The 22,539-nt window shown below is 38.9% G+C and overlaps 1 protein-coding gene across 1 annotated transcript in view; it reads left to right on the top strand.

The window, feature by feature from the left end:
• The window catches only part of LOC125226550 (neuropeptide FF receptor 1-like), a 133,253-nt gene that overhangs the window by 83,580 nt on the left and 27,134 nt on the right, over positions 1-22,539 (top strand). Inside the window, 5 exon segments of the mRNA XM_048130543.1 lie at positions 4,364-4,590; positions 9,414-9,516; positions 14,595-14,692; positions 19,632-19,800; positions 21,654-21,769. Coding sequence (XP_047986500.1) covers positions 4,364-4,590; positions 9,414-9,516; positions 14,595-14,692; positions 19,632-19,800; positions 21,654-21,769 — 713 coding nt within the window.

The following is a 22,539-nucleotide window of genomic DNA, read 5'->3' on the forward strand; positions in this document are numbered from 1 at the left end:
TCTTTGGTATTAAGATATGGAATGAATATGTGGGAAAGTATTTCTCGATTTGTGGTTATTCTAACCGGAATTTATTTCAGGTTCCATGTAAATTTTTGATCCTGTTTAGGAATGGGATCAATTTTTCTCAAATTGTGTATATTTTTTCCAATCTTCATTCATTTTACATCGAAGGAAGGTATTTTCGCGTGGAGCACGAGATCTGGTAGCTAGCTGCCCTCGCATACTATCAAAATACAACCTGTAAAGTGAAAGATAGGGTGCATTAGGGTAATTTCGAAGCACAGAAATATCAGGTAATTTCGAAAGGGGAATCTTGATATGATGGAAATAATGGTGATTTTTATGCAACTTTCGAAATTAGACGACTTTCGAAATTACCCTAATGCAATTGCAAACTATTTTTTTTAATACTTTTTTGAAATTGTCATACTAACAAGCTGAATAGGTATTTTCATAAAGAAACCGTAGCGCTGTCGGAATTGCACATTTTCCACGGCTATGAATGTAGGGAATTGCCTCATAAAGTGACAAGCTTGTGAGCTTTGGCGAAGCCTTTAGAGCCTTAAATGTTTACGTTTATTTTACCGTCGGCGCATTCGAATAAATAAACTCGTTCAGTCGTATGTTTGCCTAGCCCCGTAGCCGAATGGCATTTCTGCGACGCGAAACGCCACCGAAACACCGGAGAAATGTAGTCTGGCTCTGTCGCGCCAATACGCAAGAGCGATAGAGACAGATAGCAGCAGCGGCTGGGCTGGTCCATACTAGCCAATTCCCACAGGCTACGGCTTGCCTAAAATTGATTACTAGTAAAGTACCTAATGTTAAGGTAGGGTAAACTCGCCTCATTCGGTGACACGCCTAATTCGGTGATACAAGCTTTGAAACATTATTCCGAAAGACGATTTTTGGTTTTTTCACCGAATCAGGCGTGTCACCGAATGAGGCGAGTTTACCCTAGATTTCTTTGATAGACAGCTGGGCCATTTTTTTTCAAAGTTTTCCACCCCACTTTTATTTTTGGATTTGGAAATTTTTATGTGGATTCCACTCAGAATCGCGAGCTCTTTCAATTCTAATAGGAGAAAAAAAGTGTCTCAAGGTTTTTCCCATTCCGTTACCATATTTTCATACATTTTTGTATGGCGGTAACGGAATGGAAGGTTCGAAAAAAATTCGAATGGAGGATCGAAAGACCTCGCGATTCTGAGTATTAATCGCGTAAAAAATACCCATGTTACAAAAAAGTGGGGTGGATTAACTTTGAAGAAAATGGCCCAGCTACGAAAGAGATATTATCGTGAGCGTTTCGTGAGCGTTTGTGCATTTGGCTACGCATCCTGAACCTTTGAGGCACAGCTCATTGCACAGCCTAGCAGCTAAACAGCATACCTCGAATGCACCAGTGCACACCATCTTTTAGTGTGAATGTAAATGTATTCACCGCCGCAAATACGCTTATGCAAAAGTAACAAAACGTGTGTTGCGATTGTATAGTAAACTAGCTTTTTCCCACGGCTTCGCTCGCGTTAAATTCTAAAATTGCGGAATGCTCCATACAAAGTTCTATCCCCCATTTTAGGAAAGTGGGGTGTTATAAAGAGACAAAAAGTAGCCTATGTCACTCTCCATCCCTTCAACTATCTCCACTTAAAAAATCACGTCAATTCGTTGCCCCGTTTTGCCATGAAACGCGGACAAACAGACACACACACTTTCCTATTTATAATATTAAGTATGGATGCACTTTGGCGCCTACTCAGCTGCATTTTACTTGGAACGTGTAGACTGTGGGATGTGTCCTTGTGGCTCTATTCGACCTTCATATTTTTTCAAAGATGTTTTTGTTTGAACAAACTTCATTTTTACACAATATCCCAACCCACCTGTATCGTGTCTAGACAATAAGCGCTGGTGGCCTAGCAATAGCTACTTTCAAAGAGGATCGAGTATTATAGAGAGTTACTGTCGAAGTAATAGTTATTTGTTATACAAGGGGGCAAAGTTGTATTTTAACGCCGAGTGTGGAATTGAAAAACGAGCAAGTGAAACTTGCGAGTTTTTTAACACACGAGAAGTAAAATACATTTGCACCCGAGTGTAACACAAAACTTTTCCCCTCACTATAGCGAGGAAACTACAACGCAAAAAATGCGTTTATCACTACGTCCAGTAGTTCCACAGGTGGTAAATCATCTTTATTACTAGATTCACCTACTTTTATCAATTTTAAAGCAGTTAATTTGACTTTATTCAAGAACAAATTACTTTACCCACTAGTGGATAAAATGCGTTTTTACCCGCTGGTATTAAGAGGGCTTTCGTTTTAAAAATAGTGAAATCGCAACCGAGCGCTCGATCATACCGTGTGTGGTATCAAATTAAAGGGCTTTGCGAGTAGTTTATAAATATATATCACATTATAGGACTTTTTCTACTTGGTCTAACAAAATATGAGAAAATGTCCAAAAGTGGTAATAAAAAATAAGATATAATCGTGCGTTTTTCTAAACGTGCAGTGCATCCAGTCTTATAAAAATCTGCCATTGCTATTGGATAACATCTAAAACTATCAATTTTGCACACAGGCTTAAAACTTTTCCGAGCGAGTGAGGGGAAAATGTATAATCACAGTGCAGACTTTTGACAATTAAAACTTTTGAACCTCAGTCCCATATTCTTAGCTTGATATGTTTTAAAATGTCAAATATTAATATTAGCGCCATCTAGCGGAGCGTACCCCAAATGTGTAATGCCATCTGGGGCACCGCACCTTTTTCTGTATGGAACTGAGGTATGTTATTTTCTTAGACTTTATCTGTCTTTACTGAGTTATATATGTCTTTGCTACTTTCAATCCGGAAGTCACGGGTTGCCAATAAGTAAGTTTTTGGAACTTATGTGCGAAATCTCATTTGATGTTTGCTAGCCGCTTTTTGTGATCGTGAGTAAACCGGACTAACTAATCGCAATATGCCCTAGTTACCCCTCGGGTTCGAAGATCAAACGGCAGTCGCTTTTGTAAAACTAGTGCCTACGCCAAACTTGGGCTGAGTTGTCAAAGCAGACCTCAGGCTCCCATGAGCCGTGACGAATGCCGGAATAACGCATAGGAGGATGATCGTATCTAGACAATGCGTTAAAGTTCTCATCGAGCCACTGACTATGCCTGATATGTACCCACGGTGTTTTCAGTCAAAGGAAATAGTAAATCCAATGTATTTTGGATATGTTTAGGAAACTCAACGATAGAGGGCGTGAAAAACAATTATATGCCGTAGTGCAAGTTGTTCGCTAGATGTCACTGTTACCCCGCAAACTGGCTAATGACTTTTGTTGTCGTAAAATGTATAAGTATTTTTTGATGTCCAAAGTTTTCGCTAGATGTCGCTGTACCACCTGCAAACTAGCGAACAGCATTCTATGGTTAATTATATGTAATTAAATGGTAAATTGTATTATCGTTTTTTTAATATTACAAGTAAATAAGTTCGTTATTTTTGCTCAGATTCAGAATGAAAACATCAAACCTGTTTAAAAATCCCGCCATAAATATGTGGCGTTCCATGTCTAAAGGGTCCAAATATTTTATGTGCTGTAAGGAACCTTTAAGCATGGAAAGTCACATGAAAAGTTGTCGTAACTTAATAATAGATGGCGCTGCATTCGAAAATCTTGACTGATAACTCTATAAGTATACCATACTATTCAATATACTCTACGTGTGTACCTACACGTCATGAGTGCGGTTTCAGACTAGCATTTTATACGAACTTACGCTTACGAGTGTCATAAAAACTAAACGCAGGGAAATTAAATGTAATGCGCGTGTACATACGCTCGTAACACAGAAACGACCGTAGATACGCATAAAGATACGTTGGTCTAAGATCGCCCTTACAAACAGGTCAAAATAAAAAAAAAAGCTAATGCACGACCAGAATAAAAACTTAATTAAGGTACAGCGAGGCAAATCCCGACTGGGGGGGGGGCAAATGTAACTGATCCATTTCGTCCATGTTTTACAATGTTTGCATTATTAAATAGAGTGTCCACCGGTTATATATATTATGGTAGGCGTGTTCGGTGGATACATGTAGAACTCAACATCATAGTGTAATAATAATGGGAAAAATGGATCAGTTACAATGCCCCCCCAGTCGAGATTTGACAGTATCATACGCTCGCATCCTTCCAGCTGAATATAATTGTGCAAGTTGTTTTTGTTTAAAGAAAGTGTTACCAATATTGATTAGGTCTCATCGTCCCTTCCAGACATCACTTTTGCTCAGTTCAATAATCTTTAAATATGAAAGCATTGTTCGAGATCTATGCTAACTACAGAATTCGTTTTCAACAGGTGTAGCAGTGGCGGCGAGCGTGTTCACAATCGCAGCGATGTCCGTCGACCGATGGCTATCCATTTCACCAGAACCTCGCTTGCGACCTCCAAGCCGACGACAAGCAGTTCTACTGCTGTTACTGCTGTGGTGTGCGGCGATGCTCATCTTTTTTCCATTGCTCAAAGTCGCAACCGTACAGAGAGAGGCCGTGCCTGTTATATCTAAAGGCCTTTTGAACGTTTCGGTGAGTACCTACTCATTTTCTCTGTGCCATTTGATCATACTGCTGTGGTGTGCGGCCCATGGCTCAAGGTCGTGACCGTCCAGAGAGAGGCCCTACCTGTTATGTATATCTAAAGGCCTTTTGGTGAGTACTCAACCACGGTCTTTATTTTTAACTGCGCCATGTCATCCTGCTGTTTCTACTTCAATACTTCACATTTCAATAAACACGTGTTTTTGTGACAATCCGCGCCAATCCTCTTCGCATCTTCCCTGGCGCGCACTTACCTATGCAATACCGACATTAATGAATAAAGCAATCACAAGAACACTTTGCTATTATGAAATGAATCCGGAAATCCCCAAGAGAATGTTGCTCATTATCAAAATTGATAAGCACACGGATACCTAGCCACGTCACAGTCGCATTCCCTTCATAAGCGTAGCGTAGCCATCTCTCCCTTTCGCTCTTCTAGTGTCGCGACAGAGCCAGACTGCGTTTCGATCGCCACGTGACATCAACGATTGTCTCTTCGGCTAGACCGGCTACTAAGCACAATACAGCGGCACTTTGGACTTAATTACCTACCGTAATTGCGATGCTAATCAAACTGAAATTAAATTTGATGATATAACAAATCGGAGCCTCTACTTTTGAAGTTTTACAATAAATAATCGTTCACTTCGTGTGTACTTACTCGTTATCGTTCACTTCGTACGTACTTCGTACATTTTAGAATACCTACATTTAATAAGAAAAGAACGCAATTATTTCAAGAGTATTTTTCACACTTCCTCCGTGCAAACCGAACGACCGTGCGGTGTCAAATCATCCCTAATCAATCATGGCTCAACCAATATTGATTAAGTTAGAGGTTAAGTCGATAATCTGCTTTCCTTCCTCCCTACGCACACGATGTATCAGTGGCGGCGTTAGGGTAGGGCGCGGTAGGGCGACCGCCCAAGGCGCCTGATATAAAGGGGCGCCTTTTCGCCTTTTTTCGTAAAGGTTTGAATTACAGTTAGGGGGCGCCGTAAAAATCTCGCCCAGGGCGCTGGTAGTGCTGAAACCGGCACTGCGATGTACCCTATAGATAGAATGAGTTTCGGGTTGATATCCAATGTTCTTTTCCGGGTTATAAAATATTCGTTTGATTCCGCGTGACTTTGAGGGTATTCGTCAATATTATATATTCCTGAAAGACAAATCCTGTTTCTAATTCCATAAGTAATTTTTTTCGGGCATATGGAGAGTAGAAAGAAAACCGGCCAAGAGCGTGTCGGGCCACGCTCAGTGTGGGGTTCCATAGTTTCACGTATTTTTTTTTCAAAAACTGTTTGATAGTTCAAAATAATTTTCCTAGAAAGTCTTTTAAATACCTATCCAACAATAAAATTATTTATATAACACACGTACACAATAAAATTAATTTATATCAGATTAAAAAAATCATATTACACATATATACACAGATATTTAAACATTAAAATAATTTAAAATTATTATCTTAATAAAAAAAATCACTAATACAAAAAACAAGTAACACTCGTATAACCCACAGCACTGACAAACGAATGACGACTTTTACCCAGTAACGTAAAGTTAACTTTTTAACTTAAAGACGAGTTTTAAATCCATATTTCCATACTAATATTATAAATGGGAAAGTGTGTGTGTCTGTTTGTTTGTTCGTCTTTCACGGCAAAACGGAGCGACGAATTGACGTGATGGAGAGTGACATAGGCTACTTTCTGTCTCTTTCTAACGCCAGCGAAGCCGCGGGCAAAAGCTAGTAAAATATATTTTGTCTATGTTTTGGCCTAGTGAAATATTTGACAAAAATAATATTTATCCCATATTTTTTATGCCTAAATCGACCTTAAAGTGTCGCTTAACTTTAAGCTCAGGTAAATCTATTCTTCTATAAAGTTGATTATTTTTCAGATTATATATAATTATTTTTATACATAATCAACCTTAAAGCAGAATGGATTTACCCGAGTTTGAAGTTAAGCGACATAAATAAGAATTTGCTATAAATTAGTTGTCAAAATAAATCATCTTCAAAAAGCTGGTTGCCAAGTGAAACTCGGTCTAAAAAACTTCAGAGAAAATGCAGAACATTTTTTATCACATCGTTAGGGTTCCGTACACTTCGTTCTTCGAAGAAAAGCGTCGAAGTGTCATACTGGCATTAAATCAAAACTACAAAAAATTTCGATTTCTCAGATAGCGACACAATTACATAGAAGCAAGAAATGCACAACATTCCAAAACACTAAGGGTGATTTACACCACCGAAAATGGAGGGTTAACCCGAGGTTGACCCATCATTTTATATGGAATTTGACAGTTGACAGCCCACTAACCTTGAGTTAAGCGGATGGTGCAAGTGGCCCTTAACCACTTATCCCATTGCACTTTACTGGTCTCAAAAACATATTTTTGTATTTTTTCTTGCACGGAATTTTAGGACGGATGGCGATGTGGTGAACTCACGATTTTTTAAACTTGCCTTTTTTAGGGGTTAAAGGTGACCATAGATCACATTTACTTAAATTGTAAGGCACAAAGGTACCCCATCAGAGATCGCGACACGAGCTTGACGCCTTTGACAGTGACTAATGGAAGACTTTAAGGGATAAAAGAATACGTGAAGGAATTCGAGGGAGGCATTTTCCCGCCAAGGGGACGGCATGGGTTCTGAATATATAAAATTGTAACGCGAACATTTACCAAAACGTATAAACTCAGTGCAAACAAGCTTAGTTTAACCGGCCACTACTAGATGGCGCCACCGGTACTGGTTTTCCGAGTGAACTTAGCAAATATTTAAGTGTTCCCGTAGACTTAAAATTCTAAAACCTAGTGCAACATGTGTTAACGGGTGCCTAAAATTTTATAGTAATTAAGTCAATACGTAACTCTAAGATAAAATTCGTCAAATTGTTAGTTTGGCCGCCCGTCAACAGATGGCGTCACGGGTATCAATATTGTGATATTGAACCTCGTTGTTTAAATATTTAAAACATGGAACACCGTTCCCGTAACTTGTATATTTTACTGACGTAACTAGTAAATGTAAAGATTGTAAACAAGTAGTCAAACATGTAAAAAACAAACAACAATGTTAGTACTAAGATCAACTTATCTGTTACACACAAAACTCAATAGATGTCGCTGTGCTGTGGCGCATTTCAAAGTTAGTTGTCACTATTAAGATTTTTCCTGGGATAACGACCTCATGTACTGAACAATGTTTTATTTGAGAATTAGTTTAGGAGTCAATTCGTGCACACCTCATGTACCGTATCGGGACTTTGGTGGACCATTTGACTAAATCTATCATCGCTCCCTTAGCGCTCGACTGCTGTCCTCAAGGACGCTGTACGGCCTTTGATACCTGGTTTATTGTACTTAGCATAGTGCCGACTGGAAATAAACGCCTAAGTCTGCTACACGCCGCCTTTCACTACGCGCACGCCCCACCCCTCTACGGATTTTCATCCCCTTACAAAATTTAATTTATCCATCAGCACTTTCGCCGCCTCACACCTAAGCCGGACGGTGCAGGCAGCCGGCGCTGCGGCAGAATCTGCTGCTTTGTTAAAGAGAGTAAAATATTCTGCTCTCGCACACAACTGTACATTATTAGGCACTAAAACACTCGAGTTATCTTATTATGAAATGTGCTGAAAGGCGAGACAAAGAGAAACATTTTTTTCAGTACAGATGGTGTTTTTTTTTACGCACTAGTGCGAGAAGTGATTCATTATATGCCAGGTCGAAACTTCGGAATGCCATCTGTACTGAAAACGTCGTACGATACACGTGGGAAAAGGAAATTCGTAACTCGTGTCGATTTAAAACACTCCCTTCGGTCGTGTTTTAATTTATCGCCACTCGTTTCGAACTTCTTTTTCTACGCACTTGTATCGTAATGTACTATTAATGCCTCTCATTACATTATGCACCAGTCACATAAATAACTACTTAATTTGTGCGATATCCATACTAATATTATAAATGGGAAAGTGTGTGTGTCTGTTTGTTTGTCCGTCTTTCACGGCAAAACGGAGCGACTAATTGACGTGATTTTGTAAGTGGAGATAGTTGAAGGGATGGAGAGTGACATAGGCTACTTTTTGTCTCTTTCTAACCCCGCAGGCATCAGCTAGTAACTACATAATTTGTGCGATCCTCCTTGCCTTATCCCGGCATTTGCTAATTAATATATAAGGTGCTACCAAATTAGTCACGGATATTTTTACGGCTTATAGTAGTCCGCTCCTGGAGTATATTTATGTATGAAACATCATAGGTTTTGTTATGTTTTTTTTAGAGAAAACTAGGAAACAAATATGCTATGTTAAAACACCCCGTTTAAATGAGACCTCTCTAGACACTGTTAACGTGACATGAGAGACACTGTTAAATATCGTGACAGGCAATTACATTACAGAGGATGGTTATTCAGAAAATAAATTAAAATATTTTTTTTTTGTTAAGGGTATGAAAACAAAAAAAATCATGATTTTTTTCAGTAATTTCTAGTGAAAGTTTATTGTTTTGATGTTAATTAACGTCCCTTAAAATAGCCGTGACTAATTTGTTAGCACCTTATTAAACAGGCTCTTGAGACACAGGGAGACCTACTTTGAGAGCCAGGGACCAATATTGTATACACACGTAACCTTATAGTTGCAATAAAGATTTTTTTATACATATATATATATATATATACATGAAATAAAACTATCCCAGGGGGATGTATATACATATATATATCCCCCTGGGGAAATAATCATTATTTGTAAAGTTCACCTACATCTTGTTTGTTGTAGATAGTCTCGCGAGATGTCCATTTCTGCACGGAAGATTGGGGGGAGTTGGACACGCGGAAACAGTTCGGCTTGTTCAGCTTCACGCTCGTCTACGCTATTCCTGGTGAGTTTATTATCAAGATATACAGTAAACGGCGATAAAGAATGCACATCGATCTTTGAAAAGAGACAATAGACAATTTTAGGTATTTTTTTTACATAGGTTTAGTTTTAGTTTTCAAAGTCTAGTATAATTTTAATAAGTAGTATAATTTGTAGTATGTATTTATTTCTAATAATCAAGGACCATTTAATTAAAATGACAAATTTATAACCATTTATATGACCATTTAAATACATTCAAATGACACTCTTAGTGACATCTAGCGACATAGATTTACGGCTGCCAACGGGGTACGGTATTTAGTATGGACTCTGCTGGTCCTTTATAATCGTCCTTGCTAATAATAAAGAAATCTTTCAACAAGTAGGTACCTACAAGTACATCCTGGGTGGCTAGCCGAATGGCACAATCGCTCACGAAACGCTCACGAAACGAAGCGCTAGTAGATATCTATCTCTATCGCGCTTGCATATTGGCGCGACAGAGCCAGCGGCGTATCGCTTTCGTTTGGCGTCGGAGAAATGCCATTCGGCTACGGGGCCTGGTAAGAAAGAGTAGAAATTAAAAAGTGGATACATCGTTGTTTCGTTTCGTCCCGTTTTCTCACACCACATAGGTATATTAATTTGAAAGGGACAGGACTATGATGTTGCTACTTTTTTGCAGTCTTTTTTTGTCAGATTGGAAGGAAGAAGAAGGACAAAAAGAAAAAAGAAAAAGAAGGACTGTAAGGACTGTAAAAAGTAAGAAAGAAATTAATTAATAGGCGAGACGACTAAAAAAACTAATTAGCCGTCAGTTAGATTATCAAAGAATATTAGACGCGTATTTTTTCATTTTGCTCGTAAACGAAAAATGACGACGGTACAGTCCGTTGAAGTTTCGCATGACGTCACGCCTAGGTACAATTTTTACTTAGAAGTGACATCACAAGCCCCTACTCCGGAACTTTGATGCTCTATATCTTTGTATTTTTTCATTAATTAGATAAAGCATAAAATATCGTCACTACTTTGAAAAAATCTCGTATCTCACGCTGCTTCTCAAAGTTAAAACGTAGTAAGTCTATATGCATTCCATACATACTTACTACAATTTTCTTTTCATTGAAAGAAGAAGATACAAGTATTTTTAAAAGTAGTGACGATATGTATTCAGTATTTTTGGACGATCTAACTGACGGACTAAACAGAATGCCATTTTTTTTATGTAGTCGTCATCCCTATTAACATCACATAAGCAAGAAAGACAACGGTCTACGAAGACGAAATACCGATGTCCATTTGTGCAATCATTATCGCCGGGTACAGTAATATATATAAATAATATATATATATATATATATATTACAACAGTTTTGTTTTGTACACATACTTAAAGTCACGTACAAGTCGAAAGCGATTACAGATGTAGCGCGTTTTTCCTTCGAATTTTCTCGGCAACTCACGAATGTAGCATGCCATTTCAGTAAGTTTGAGTAGCTACGAGAAGTAGTAAAGTTGACCGAATTATGTTGGTAGCAAGATTATTTCCACCTTGGGCTTGGGCGACAGTACTTGAATCCCTCACTCCGCTCAGGGGTGTTCTGCCTTTTCGCAGAAATATTTTTGGCCAAATTTCATTTGCCAACCAACATTTGGCCGAAGTTTCAATTTGACAACTAACGTATAGCAACTTTTTGTATGGCAACTTTTCATTTGGCAGAATTATTGAAAAGCAGCTTCGGTTATTAAAAATAGGCCTTTTAATAAAAGGCCAAACGTTTAGTTGGCAAATGTGAGGTTGGCAAATAAAAAAAAAACAACATGATAATTTGGGAAATGAACATTTGGCGGAATGAAATTCGGCGAAACGTGAGTTGGGAAGTGATATTCGGCCATAACCGCTGGAGCAAGCGTGTTCTGGAGTGGAGACCGCGTCTTGGTAAACGTAGTGTGGGACACCCTCTGGCTAGATGGCGGGATGATTTGCATAGGGGGGCTGGCGGAAACTGGATGCATAAAGCAGCAGACCGGGCTCTGTGGCGTACCTTGGGGGAGGCCTATGTCCAGCAGTGGACTGCAGCGGGCTGATGATGATGATGATGATGATGATTCGGCCATACAATTTTCGGACATTAAATCCTAGGCGGGGTTCTCTTATATAAATAAGAGAACCCCGCTCAGGATTTAATGTACGCCCTCGCCGTAATATTTCATTTTATCCCTTGTTACACAGTCTACTATTTACAGCCTATTTTAGTTTTACCACAGAATATATAATAGTACAAGTACAGAAGGCCCACTGCTTTGATGTTCACGACATGCCGCCTTTTTAAATGCCTACAAAATTCTTACAAAGAAACGAGCCGCACGTGCGCGGCGTCCGGCGATAGGGTTGCCTATGAATTAAAACGAATTAATACTCAGATAAAATGTTATACTATTACATTCAGGTCTTGGGTACTTTCTAGGTATATATATTTTTGTTTAAGTTCCAACATCACAAGCCTTATTGAACCTTTCCGGGGGACTTAAGCAATAGTAGATCTGTGTAAAAATGTCTTATGGTATTTATTTTATTCATGATATTTATTTAACTAAGCTTTATTAGCCATTCCACACGCGGACAACGCATATGAACCCTAAAAAAAACTCGCGACGTAAAGTAACAACAGAAAGTGTGAACGTGCGTTCCGTGAGAATGCGCGCCACCCCTGACTAGGCCGCGAACTCGCGGCCGCCAGAATGTACTTCTAGCGCGGTGATAGAATCGCGGAGTGAGCCGCCCCTGGTTTTACTGGGCATTTTCCGCAAATCGTCAACCAGTATTTTTCACAAAAAGGTACCAATCTAATTTGATCAAAGTAAATAAATATCAACAGAATATTATAATTACTTCATAATGGAAAGCTCTCAAAGCAAACACAACATAATTAAAATGCCCGGATTTATGTAATTTCTGTATTTAATAAGGGATAATAAATTAAGTTTTATAATAACATCATTTTCAAAAGTGTTTGCCATACCTAAGGTATCGCTTATTCGAGTTGATAATTACAATTTCAGTTGAGGATTGTTTTAAACAATTTCTAAATCTCCGCTTAATTGACTTAAACCACCGCCAAATTTAATTAACTGATTTGGTAGGTTATAAAATTAAATTAACATAATGTTATTATATCATCACAAGGGTCGCGACGATATGGGTTGTGGGTAACACAATTGACTGTCTTGTATTTATTTAATTAAATACTGGGTTTAACCTCAGAGTTATATTTAAATATGCGGATGTACTCACGTTAATATAATAGGCTAGTTTCCTATACTTAAAATAAAATATTTTATGCAGTGGACGAAATAAAGCACCACGTAATTAGAAGAAAAATATGGACAGTAGTTATGTTTAAACATAATTTCTATTTAATAGGTCGAAGAGAAATATATAAAGTAAATGAATTGACGGTAACGTCACTCCTCAGTATTTCATAATAATTCCATATTAGGAAATCGTTTTGACAGTTCTTAAAAAGAAGCTGATTTGACTAGTAAGAAGCCAGCCTATTATCGCGATTGCCGACATGTTTCGTTCGAGTCATATGGACACCCATCAACATCATTAGGGTATTTAGACTACGTAGCCGACGTGCAGAAACGGCCACCAAACGAAACGCTCGTAGATATCTATCTCTATCGCTCTTGCGTATTGGCGCGACTGAGCCAGACTACCTTTCGCGGCGTTTCGTTTTCGTTTCGCGTCGTAGAAATGCCATTCGGCTACGGGGCCTGGCATAGGTGTCTGCGGCGGGCGGCTAGACTCCGTCCGTGCACTTCTGAAAACCCGTTTCCGAGTGTATTTTTAAATATTTGTGTCTCACGAAAGTGGATGATAAAAACTAGGTGCTTTTATGCGAGACAACTCGCTGGGACACTGGCTTACCAGTGTGAACACAAATCACTGTTACAGTAAAGACATATTATGTGCTACTTTTCTACATCGTGCGCAAACACAAGTACTACACTTACCCAATACCCACCCATAATAATATATATATTAAGTATTAAAGACAAATAGATGAAATGAGACAAATGCATGAAAATTTAACGACCATTTACTATTAACAAAACAAATGTGTAGGACTGACCTTTTCCCATTAGTGTGACACTGTGTAGGTAGGCTTAATAATAAAAATATGGGTCTTTAAAATTTCGCCATAATAATAAGTAATGTACTACTTTTCGCACTGCGGGCAAAAACAGCACCATATCTGTACTGTAAAATTCGTGTCCCTATCTAACCAAGTATCAACCAAAGGTGTGGCATCTAAACGAGCGTCAATTTATCTTCATTTTCCGAGATACGTTGTTTTCTTCAACTTTATATTTTATCTGTGGCATCGTTGGTATGACAGCGCCGAGAAATGTAAACAGGTCACCAAAACATTCTTGGGGAATTTTATCCAACTGGAATCTGAAGTATTTGTCCCAGCCTAAATACTTGGCAGTATTGTAATATTGTAATGAAATATTTTGAGGAATAAATGAATATGAATAGAAGAACTAGAGATCCGCACCAACGATCGTTCAAAACTTACCGCAAGCTTGCATTTGCTTTTTAAGAATGAGGCTACTAGCATCTAAGCACACCTCGGACACTATAGCGATCAAATATATGAAAGAGGCACGTTCCTAGCACACAGTCTAAGCTCGTGTAGGTGAACGCGTACTATGCTTGTATGAGTGAAATATGACAGGTCGACTGTTCGCGTTTTTGACAGGCGGTAATGTAAGTGTAATGTATGTAGGCGGTAATGTAATGTAAGTGCACCTGTTCTTCTAAATACCTATGGATATCTAAATAATAGTAGTATATGTTACTCAGTGGTGGACAAAGTACGGCCCGCGGCGCGGGTCAAGTCTGATCCTTAAAAGTTGTGTGTGTCATGGCACGCAGCACGCTGTAGTAAAAATTCATTTTTGGTGTAAATCTGGCCCGCCTCTAAAAAAGTCTTCGTATTTTGTCCGTGTAACCCTCACATAAAGCACGGTGCACAATAAGCCTTGTCAAGCTACAACCTTTATGTTTTTATTTTGTCACAGGTTCAATAACGATACTGTCGTATGCGTTTATGGGCAGAACCTTGTGCTCCGTCAAGCCGCCTTTCGACATCGACGAGGGAAACGTCAGCATGCAACAGGTCAGTAGCGTCAGTACAGATCTTACAAGATATTTCTCTGCCCTCCGGCCGGAAAGCGAATTCCAAGCCGCTGCGCTAAACTAAGTTACGGCTTCCCGTCGAACAGAAAATGAGTAAGGTGCACTAAGGTAATTCCGAAATTCGTCTTATTTCGGAAGTCCCACAAAAATCAGCATTATTTCCACCAAGATTCCCCTTTCGGAATTACCTGCAGAGCATTCTGTCATTCGGCATTACCCTAATGCACCTTATATACACCTTGGCCAATAAATAAGGACAACTCACATGTAATGGGTGAATCCACGTAAAAGAAACGCGGGTCACGACTTAATTGCGTGATTATTTGAACTACAGCTGCAAATTAATGGATCTATACATATATCGGGATAGTAACACGTATTTATAGATAGATCATCACCTGAACTTGCGTCGTGAATAAATGGAACATGCCATAAAATCGTGACTCATGTTACTTTTGCCGCGGTTTGACCCTCATTGTTGGCCGGGCGGAGCCGAAGTGATATTTCTTATCTACTTTATTAGCATGTAATATGTATTAACATTAATATCTGGGCGGCCGAGCTTCGCTTGGTTCTATTTTATTATATCACGTTTTTAGATAAAAAACATAAATACAAAAAAAAACTTTATTTCTGGCCGGGATTCGAAACCCTGACACCTGCGATATGCTTGCGAACATTAGACCGACCTCTTACGACTGAGCTACGCGGAGGTGATGCCCGGTCGGCGAAATTAATGACCATATTTTACGTTTACTAACGCGAAAGAAAAATTCGCGTTTTCCGGGATCTAAGGCTACGCTAGGTCGCGTTTTCACCCCCGAAAACCCCCACATAACAAATTTCAGCGACCGGGCATACCTAGAATAGAGTAGAATAGAATAGAATCATTTATTGCAAATCACAACAAGCATGGATGGAGTGGAACATAGAGGTATACATGTGACACCCTGTAAGGGCACAGCAATATAGAGGGCTACAAGTAGGTAATTAGATTAAATTATGATTATGTACATTATTTTACACATTTCGTATATTCAATAAGTATCGTTTGGTCTTACTATAACATTGGTCTTTATATTATTATTCATTGGTGGAAAAACTCCAAGTATTCTTCAACAAGTCCCTGAGGTCGATCCTTCGCGTTTTCTGGCCAAAGACTATCCGAAATCAAGACCTGTGGAGTATATGCCAGCAAACACCCATTGACGAGGAAATCGCGACACGAAAATGGAGATGGATTGGACACACTCTTCGGAGGGGAAATAAATAACGCGAGCATTACTCTTGACTGGAAACCGCAGAATGCAAGTCGTGGCCCCGGGCGCCCTGTCCACTCATGGAATCGGTCCGTCGAAAATGAGCTACGGGCAGCTGAGTTGAGCTGGAGCGAGGCCACAAGGGTCGCTGAAGATAGGAAGGCGTGGCGCGAGCTCGTGAAGGCCCTTTGCGCCTCTGGGGTGCCTTAGGACTACAACAACAACAACAACATTACATTGGTCGTACTATTTCGTGACCCGCCTTTTCGTATTGAAAACGTGCCGCGCCGCAACCCCTTTGAACACCACACCTTTGAAATTCAATCCGTAACGACTGTATCGTGCCGTCTTTGGATTCCGAGTATTGGAGCTTCCTAAAATATTAAAACTCTTGAGTAAGCTTAATTGATATAATTGTTTATTAATTAATTACCTATCAATTTTACCCCGTGGGCGTATAGGCTTATCAAAATCGGAGACGTGATTTAAATGTACAAACTTTACGGGAATTGCTCAGGTACGTCCCCGTAAGCCATGAATATCTGGCGATCACCGCGAGACACACTTTTTCTATATATAGACGTTAAACTTAAAGTCAATTCAGCCTTACTTGTCCAATATAGTAAACGTTATGGTCAAAGACTTACTAGGGATTGAGTTTATTTAAGTGTGTAATAACATTTTAAGTGACGTTATAATATTATATGACAAATATTTGTGTCTCATTTGTAATAAAACGTAGTCATTTCAATATTAACTTCATTTAATAAATGTCGTTTAATATTGTCGCCCTGCACGGGAAGCATGGTCGCGCGATAGCAAGCCGTCCCTATCGCACTTACAAATACTGCTGGTCGCTCAATATCGGGTAAAATTGGATTTAATTTCCTTTCTTTGCTTATTTTGAATGGTTTGGTTAAACAAGCCTTGAAACGTGTTTTATCAAATTAAAGCCCCCTTCTTCAGTAGGTAACCAACGTGACAATCGCTTACGCATAAGCGTATCATAGCTAGCTATCCCTATCGCTCTGCTGTAGTGGCACGACAGAGACAGACTGCGTTTCGATGGCCACGTAGGGTCAACGACTGTCACTTCGACTAGGCCGGCTGTCGATTTCGGCTACAGCGACTGTATGTTCTGAAGTATGCTTACTCTTTATTCTGGGTTGTTGTTGTTTTTCATTCTCTAGTGCGCCCTTAGATGGCTCGTGTACCCCATTTCAATACTCGAGCGCATTTTGGGCACGTGACCGCTTAAGCACACCACCTGTTTAATTATAATTAATTAATTATAAGAATCACCTAGGTATGTAAAACAACAAAGGTATTTTTACGTTAATGCCAATGACCAAAATAATGTAACGAATATTCAGTAGCAGTTTCGATTATAAGGTAACGGACCCAATGATGGACAGTTTAAGAAAAAGCGAGAATCACCAAAAATATTTTTTGTAAGGTAGATATGTTTTTTCCTACTCAGAATTACGAGCCTAGGACAAAAAACAAACGACAAAAAAATGGTCCCAAAATTTTCTATTATTTTGCATACTTTCCACTTTGTAACCGCTGTACAAAGTGTTTGAAAAATAGTAACAAAGTGAAAAATATAATTTGAGACGTTTTTTTCCGCCTAGTAGGATGGAAAGGGCTCGTGATTCTGAGCAGGAAAACCATTAAATTTACCTATTTTAGAAAAAAAGTTTTTGAATCTTTTTTCGCGAAAATGCCATAATACCTTCCTTCATTTGATTATAAATTATTGTAGGTAACCCGAGTTTTCACTATCTCAGGAGCCCTGGATGGCAAAACCACTAGATGCAAATAGAACCTCCGTCTATTTTAATGGCATTACTGGCAAGGCTTCGTGAATCAGACACTAATGGAGAATTTCATCGGCTGTACCGTACAAACGCATAATATTTAGTATGTTGCGACTTTCCTTTTTTGCGTCTATAGTAGGCGATAATTTTTGCTGTGCATACATTTTGCACAATTCCTTATATAAAGATCCTCTTACATCAGCCAATCTTTAGAAAATTCGCGTTTTTACGCTCATTTTGGCGTCAGCGGGGCGGGGCGAAGGTACTGTACAAGTGTCCCGAGGCGTCCCTGCACAGGGTGGACGTACGTTCACCGTCAAACGCTGCGCTCCGAGCGTCCACTCTGCTCTTACACTTACGGCCCAGCCACGACATTGGTCTAAGCGCGACAGCGGTGAGCGGCAGCCATACGTGCGAATGAAAAGTCCCATCGCTGTGTCTCGCTCCAATGTATGGCCGCCGCTCACCGCTGTCGCGCTTAGACCAATGTCGTGGCTGGGCCGTTATACGTTCACCTAATGCCTTGAAGTTCTCGCAGCGTTTCTAAACTAAACTCTGAATTTACTTCCGAGTTCTGGAATCCTTCACGTACACCCCAATCCCAAGTCCCAATACTTTGTTTGCACGAGGGGAAACAACAACTTTGCTCCCTTAGTACTTGTTAAACAAATAACAATTTCCCTCGTTATGTTACAAATAAGAAGCCACTATTAGTTTACTTTCCAAGTTATTTAATTTTAACATAGATGTCGTAATCTCAGCATGTTGAAGACTTCTAGTTCTGATTTTCCTATGAAGCCATCTAGGGTAGGTCCACAGGCAACTTTGTCGCCGCAACTATTTTGTCTCTTTAACCACTAGTCTATGGCTAGTATGAAAGTGCGCATAATATATGAAGCGATGCAACTTTTCAACTCTAGATGCGAGAAACAAAATAGCTTCTGCGACAAGTTGGCCGTGGGTGCGCAGAGACTCATACCCTTATTATAAGCACAAAGAATGCCAGTATTCCCCGGTTTTCATACACAAATGTTTGTTAACCAGCTTGCTATCAGCTATACATATAAAAGTGGTGCCATAACAACATCACATACCCGTCATCTATAGGTAATTCTTCAATTTACCTCTATGGTTCCTTACGACCATAGAGGAATAAGAAATAGAGTTGTAAACGAAACTAGCGTCAATCTCGCGTCAATCACGTAACGTAAATTATCAGTACTGCTACTTGTCAATAGATGTCACGACGAACGTAAAGTTTAATTCTCAACAAGTTTTAGCTCATATTACAATAGTATTAATCAGTAGGTAGGTACTCTGTTTTCAATTCCTTCTGCTTGTAATATAAGTTATAAACTATTTCAATATAACATTTTATTCTTATTTCTGCCTAGAGTTAGGCACCTATAGTGCGAGAGCTATTTTCCAGCGTGTAAATAGTTAGGAGGGAGGGAAAGTAAATTAAAATAAATATGATAAATTAAAATCTTACAAATAAAATAAAACTAAATTATAACTAAATCACTACTTAAAAATAAGCTTATAATAAATATTACTAAAAATAATTTAAATATTACATTGACGCGTGATTGACGCTAGATGTCACTACAAATAACTCGCATTGTATGGAGTTACAACTCTTTCCTTACTTATTCCTCTATGTTGTGACGTAATTAATATGAACTGGAAAAGTGGTGCTTCAATTTATGAAAAACAACCTAACATGAACCATCTTATCTATCGTAGTGTTTTGTTCAATTTATGGTACCGCACTAACGTAACATGTATGTATTGTAATCTGTGTATTAGCAAATGAAGAAATATTTTTTTTTCTGTCCAGGGTCTAAGGCTAATGAAAGAGAGGAAGAGAGTGGCGTGGATACTGCTGTTGCTTGCCGTCCTTTTCGCACTCTGCTGGCTGCCATACAACATTATGCAGCTACTACTCGACATGTATGTGGTCAACGCCAAGGACCTTAGCATGTTCCTGCCTTACGCTTTATTATTAGGTGAGTGTTTATAAACAAGTTGTTTTTATGTGCCTTTTTGTTTATACGATAAAATTAATACTGAAACTACAACTAAAGTATATACAGATGTGATCCATCTTATTTTCTCGAAAACGTTCGTGTTTATCGTGCTACTTCGGTCAACGTTAGGTCACAGATTATTAATTAAGTTATGTACTAACGTAACAGATCCTTCACTTGCCCGCAAAACGACAAATACCTACGCTTTATTTAACTAATACTAATGAGTTACCAAGTATAAAAACAGAAGAATTGTAGACACGTGCCACGCGGCTACACAGGCGGGCGCGTGGCGCCCCTCGGCCACTCGTTCATTCGAATGAACGTCTAAGCGTGTAGGTACTTAACGCGCGACCGCGAGTTAGGCTTGTGTCGTTCACGAACTATGAACTGTTAGGAATAAAATCCCATCAATGACCGAAATGAACTGAATCTTTCCGTGGTCTGAGAATCGGTCTTTGCTCATTTAGTTCAGTATAGGATCAGCGAGCGCGAGCGGTTTGGATCGAGAACGAATGTGTGATTGCGCCGACCGAGAGCGAGAGCTACTTAGCAGAGCAACAAATAAAAAAGTCAAGTTTTCATATTAAACTTCGGTTACTTACAACCTTTCGGCCCGGAATGTTACTATCTGTGGACTATTCGTATAATTTTGACACTATTCGGTCCCATTCGTTCTGATCTTTCCGACCGCAGTGGTCGCTGGTCTGGCTGAACTAAATGAGCGAAAGACCTAAAAGAGCGAACTAGTTCATGGGAGCGATTGAACGAGATCGGAGCGCTCCGATCAACGAACGAAACGGCACAAGCCTACCGCGAGTGAGTGACGTAGGCCTGGTTAGTAGGGTGGGTCAATTTTACTTTTTTTTATTTTCTTAGGGGGCGGTATTTTCAGTCACAAAAAGGTGTCATTTTGTAATTAATTAGTGCACAATTTTTTTTTAAATTTTTATGTTTATTTATTTTGCTTCCGGATTTCAGTTGAAGTTTTTGTATTTTGTATGGAGTAGGGTGTAAAACGGGTTTAAATTTTTGAAGTTTTCGTCTTCATTTATTTTCTTTGAACGTTTAGCATGCTATTACGATGCCAATAATGGTATATATTAGTAGCAAAATTTTAAATTAAAAGACAATACATACATATGCTCCGCACACCACACAAAATGTACAAAAAAATATATGAAAACTTCAAAGTGGATCCGGAGGCAGAAGATTAATTCCAATTGCAAAATAATTTGAAATACTGTTTATTTGCATCAGTTTGCATGTTTTTGTAACTGTGCCCAATGAAAATATAATACTTTTTTTTTTCTCCATACAGGAGTGACCCACCCTACTGGTTAGGTACTTTTTTTGTACTGAAACTGACTGACATAGCATGACCACGTTCGTAAGTTTCTGCAAAACATTTTTCACTACAACTGTAACTTCAAAATTAGGGTAATTCTAAAATAGACCCTTGGGGCACTGTACCAAGGATGCTGGCGATATTTCTTAGTTTCATGGCAGTCATAAAACTTTATGTATGGAAATCTCCATAGGGGCATTTCACGCCAAGCGCCAAAAAATGTCATGTCCTGTCATAGAATTATGCTGATATTTGAAATACATAGTTATCTTCACGTCTCATTGTTACCATTGTTACTGTACGTATATTTTTATTACATTTGGCACAGTTTCCAAATTATGTTTTCTGTTTTTTTTTTTTTTCAATACCCCAAATAATAATCATTTCAAATAGATTTTAGTTGAAGTTTAGCATTATTGTTTTTCTTTTTATATACAAATAACATACTAAAGATATTTTTGATAATTTAGTGTTTTTTCCATAGGGCACGCGAACTCCGCGATCAACCCCATAGTATACTGTATTATGACGAGAAACTTCCAGCGGTCAGCGCGGAAGCTGCTTTGTGGCAGGGGAGTTTGCCAGCAAGCCAAGTTTACGGTAAGTAAATACGTTTTCACCACACTAACTAGTAAAGGCTGCTATTAGAATACAGATAGCAAAATTGCATTTTATCCAGAAGAGTACAAAGTAATTTCGTACAAATATTAACTTGATGTCTTAAGCTGGCTAGTAGATTTTATCTATAAGTTTCTTTGCAAAAAAATCATTTTTGGCACAAGCTTTTATCGCCGACTGTACCTTTCTTTCAACAGTCATCTACTGCTCTCCGAGACGTTTCTAAAAACCCCTTACTCGATGGGGATACGATGTTTCATAGCAGAGTTCCTATGACCACCTTTCTGCTCCATCGTCAGATCAGCTGCGTGATACCATAATATTGCATTGTCACGTGATTTAAATAAATATGTGTGTAAAATTTCAGCTCAATCGGAAACCGGGAAGTGGGTCAAATTTAGCTTCTATGTTTTGACCCAAACTAACATACTAATAACAAGGCAAGTTGAATAAAAACTTGTAAAAATGATTGCTGATGGATTTGTTCGTTTCATTCTTTGTTATGGTGAAAAATTTTGTATCACTTGGTGGCAAAGTGTGTTGTTACTCGCTACGCTCGCGATTCTATATTGGAATCTTTCGCTTGCTCGAGTATCAATATTGGCACGGGCAGTTAAACAACAACTTTACCACCCTGTAAAACAAATAACTATTGTACCTACCTATTAATTTTCATAGCGAAGCGCTTAGCGTAGTACGGTCATGTGATGCGAACTGCAGAGGGATGAAAGTCATGTCATGTGTGTCAAATG

The sequence above is a fragment of the Leguminivora glycinivorella genome, chromosome 5 (genome assembly GCF_023078275.1).
Source record: "Leguminivora glycinivorella isolate SPB_JAAS2020 chromosome 5, LegGlyc_1.1, whole genome shotgun sequence".
Taxonomy (NCBI): Eukaryota; Metazoa; Arthropoda; class Insecta; order Lepidoptera; family Tortricidae; genus Leguminivora; species Leguminivora glycinivorella.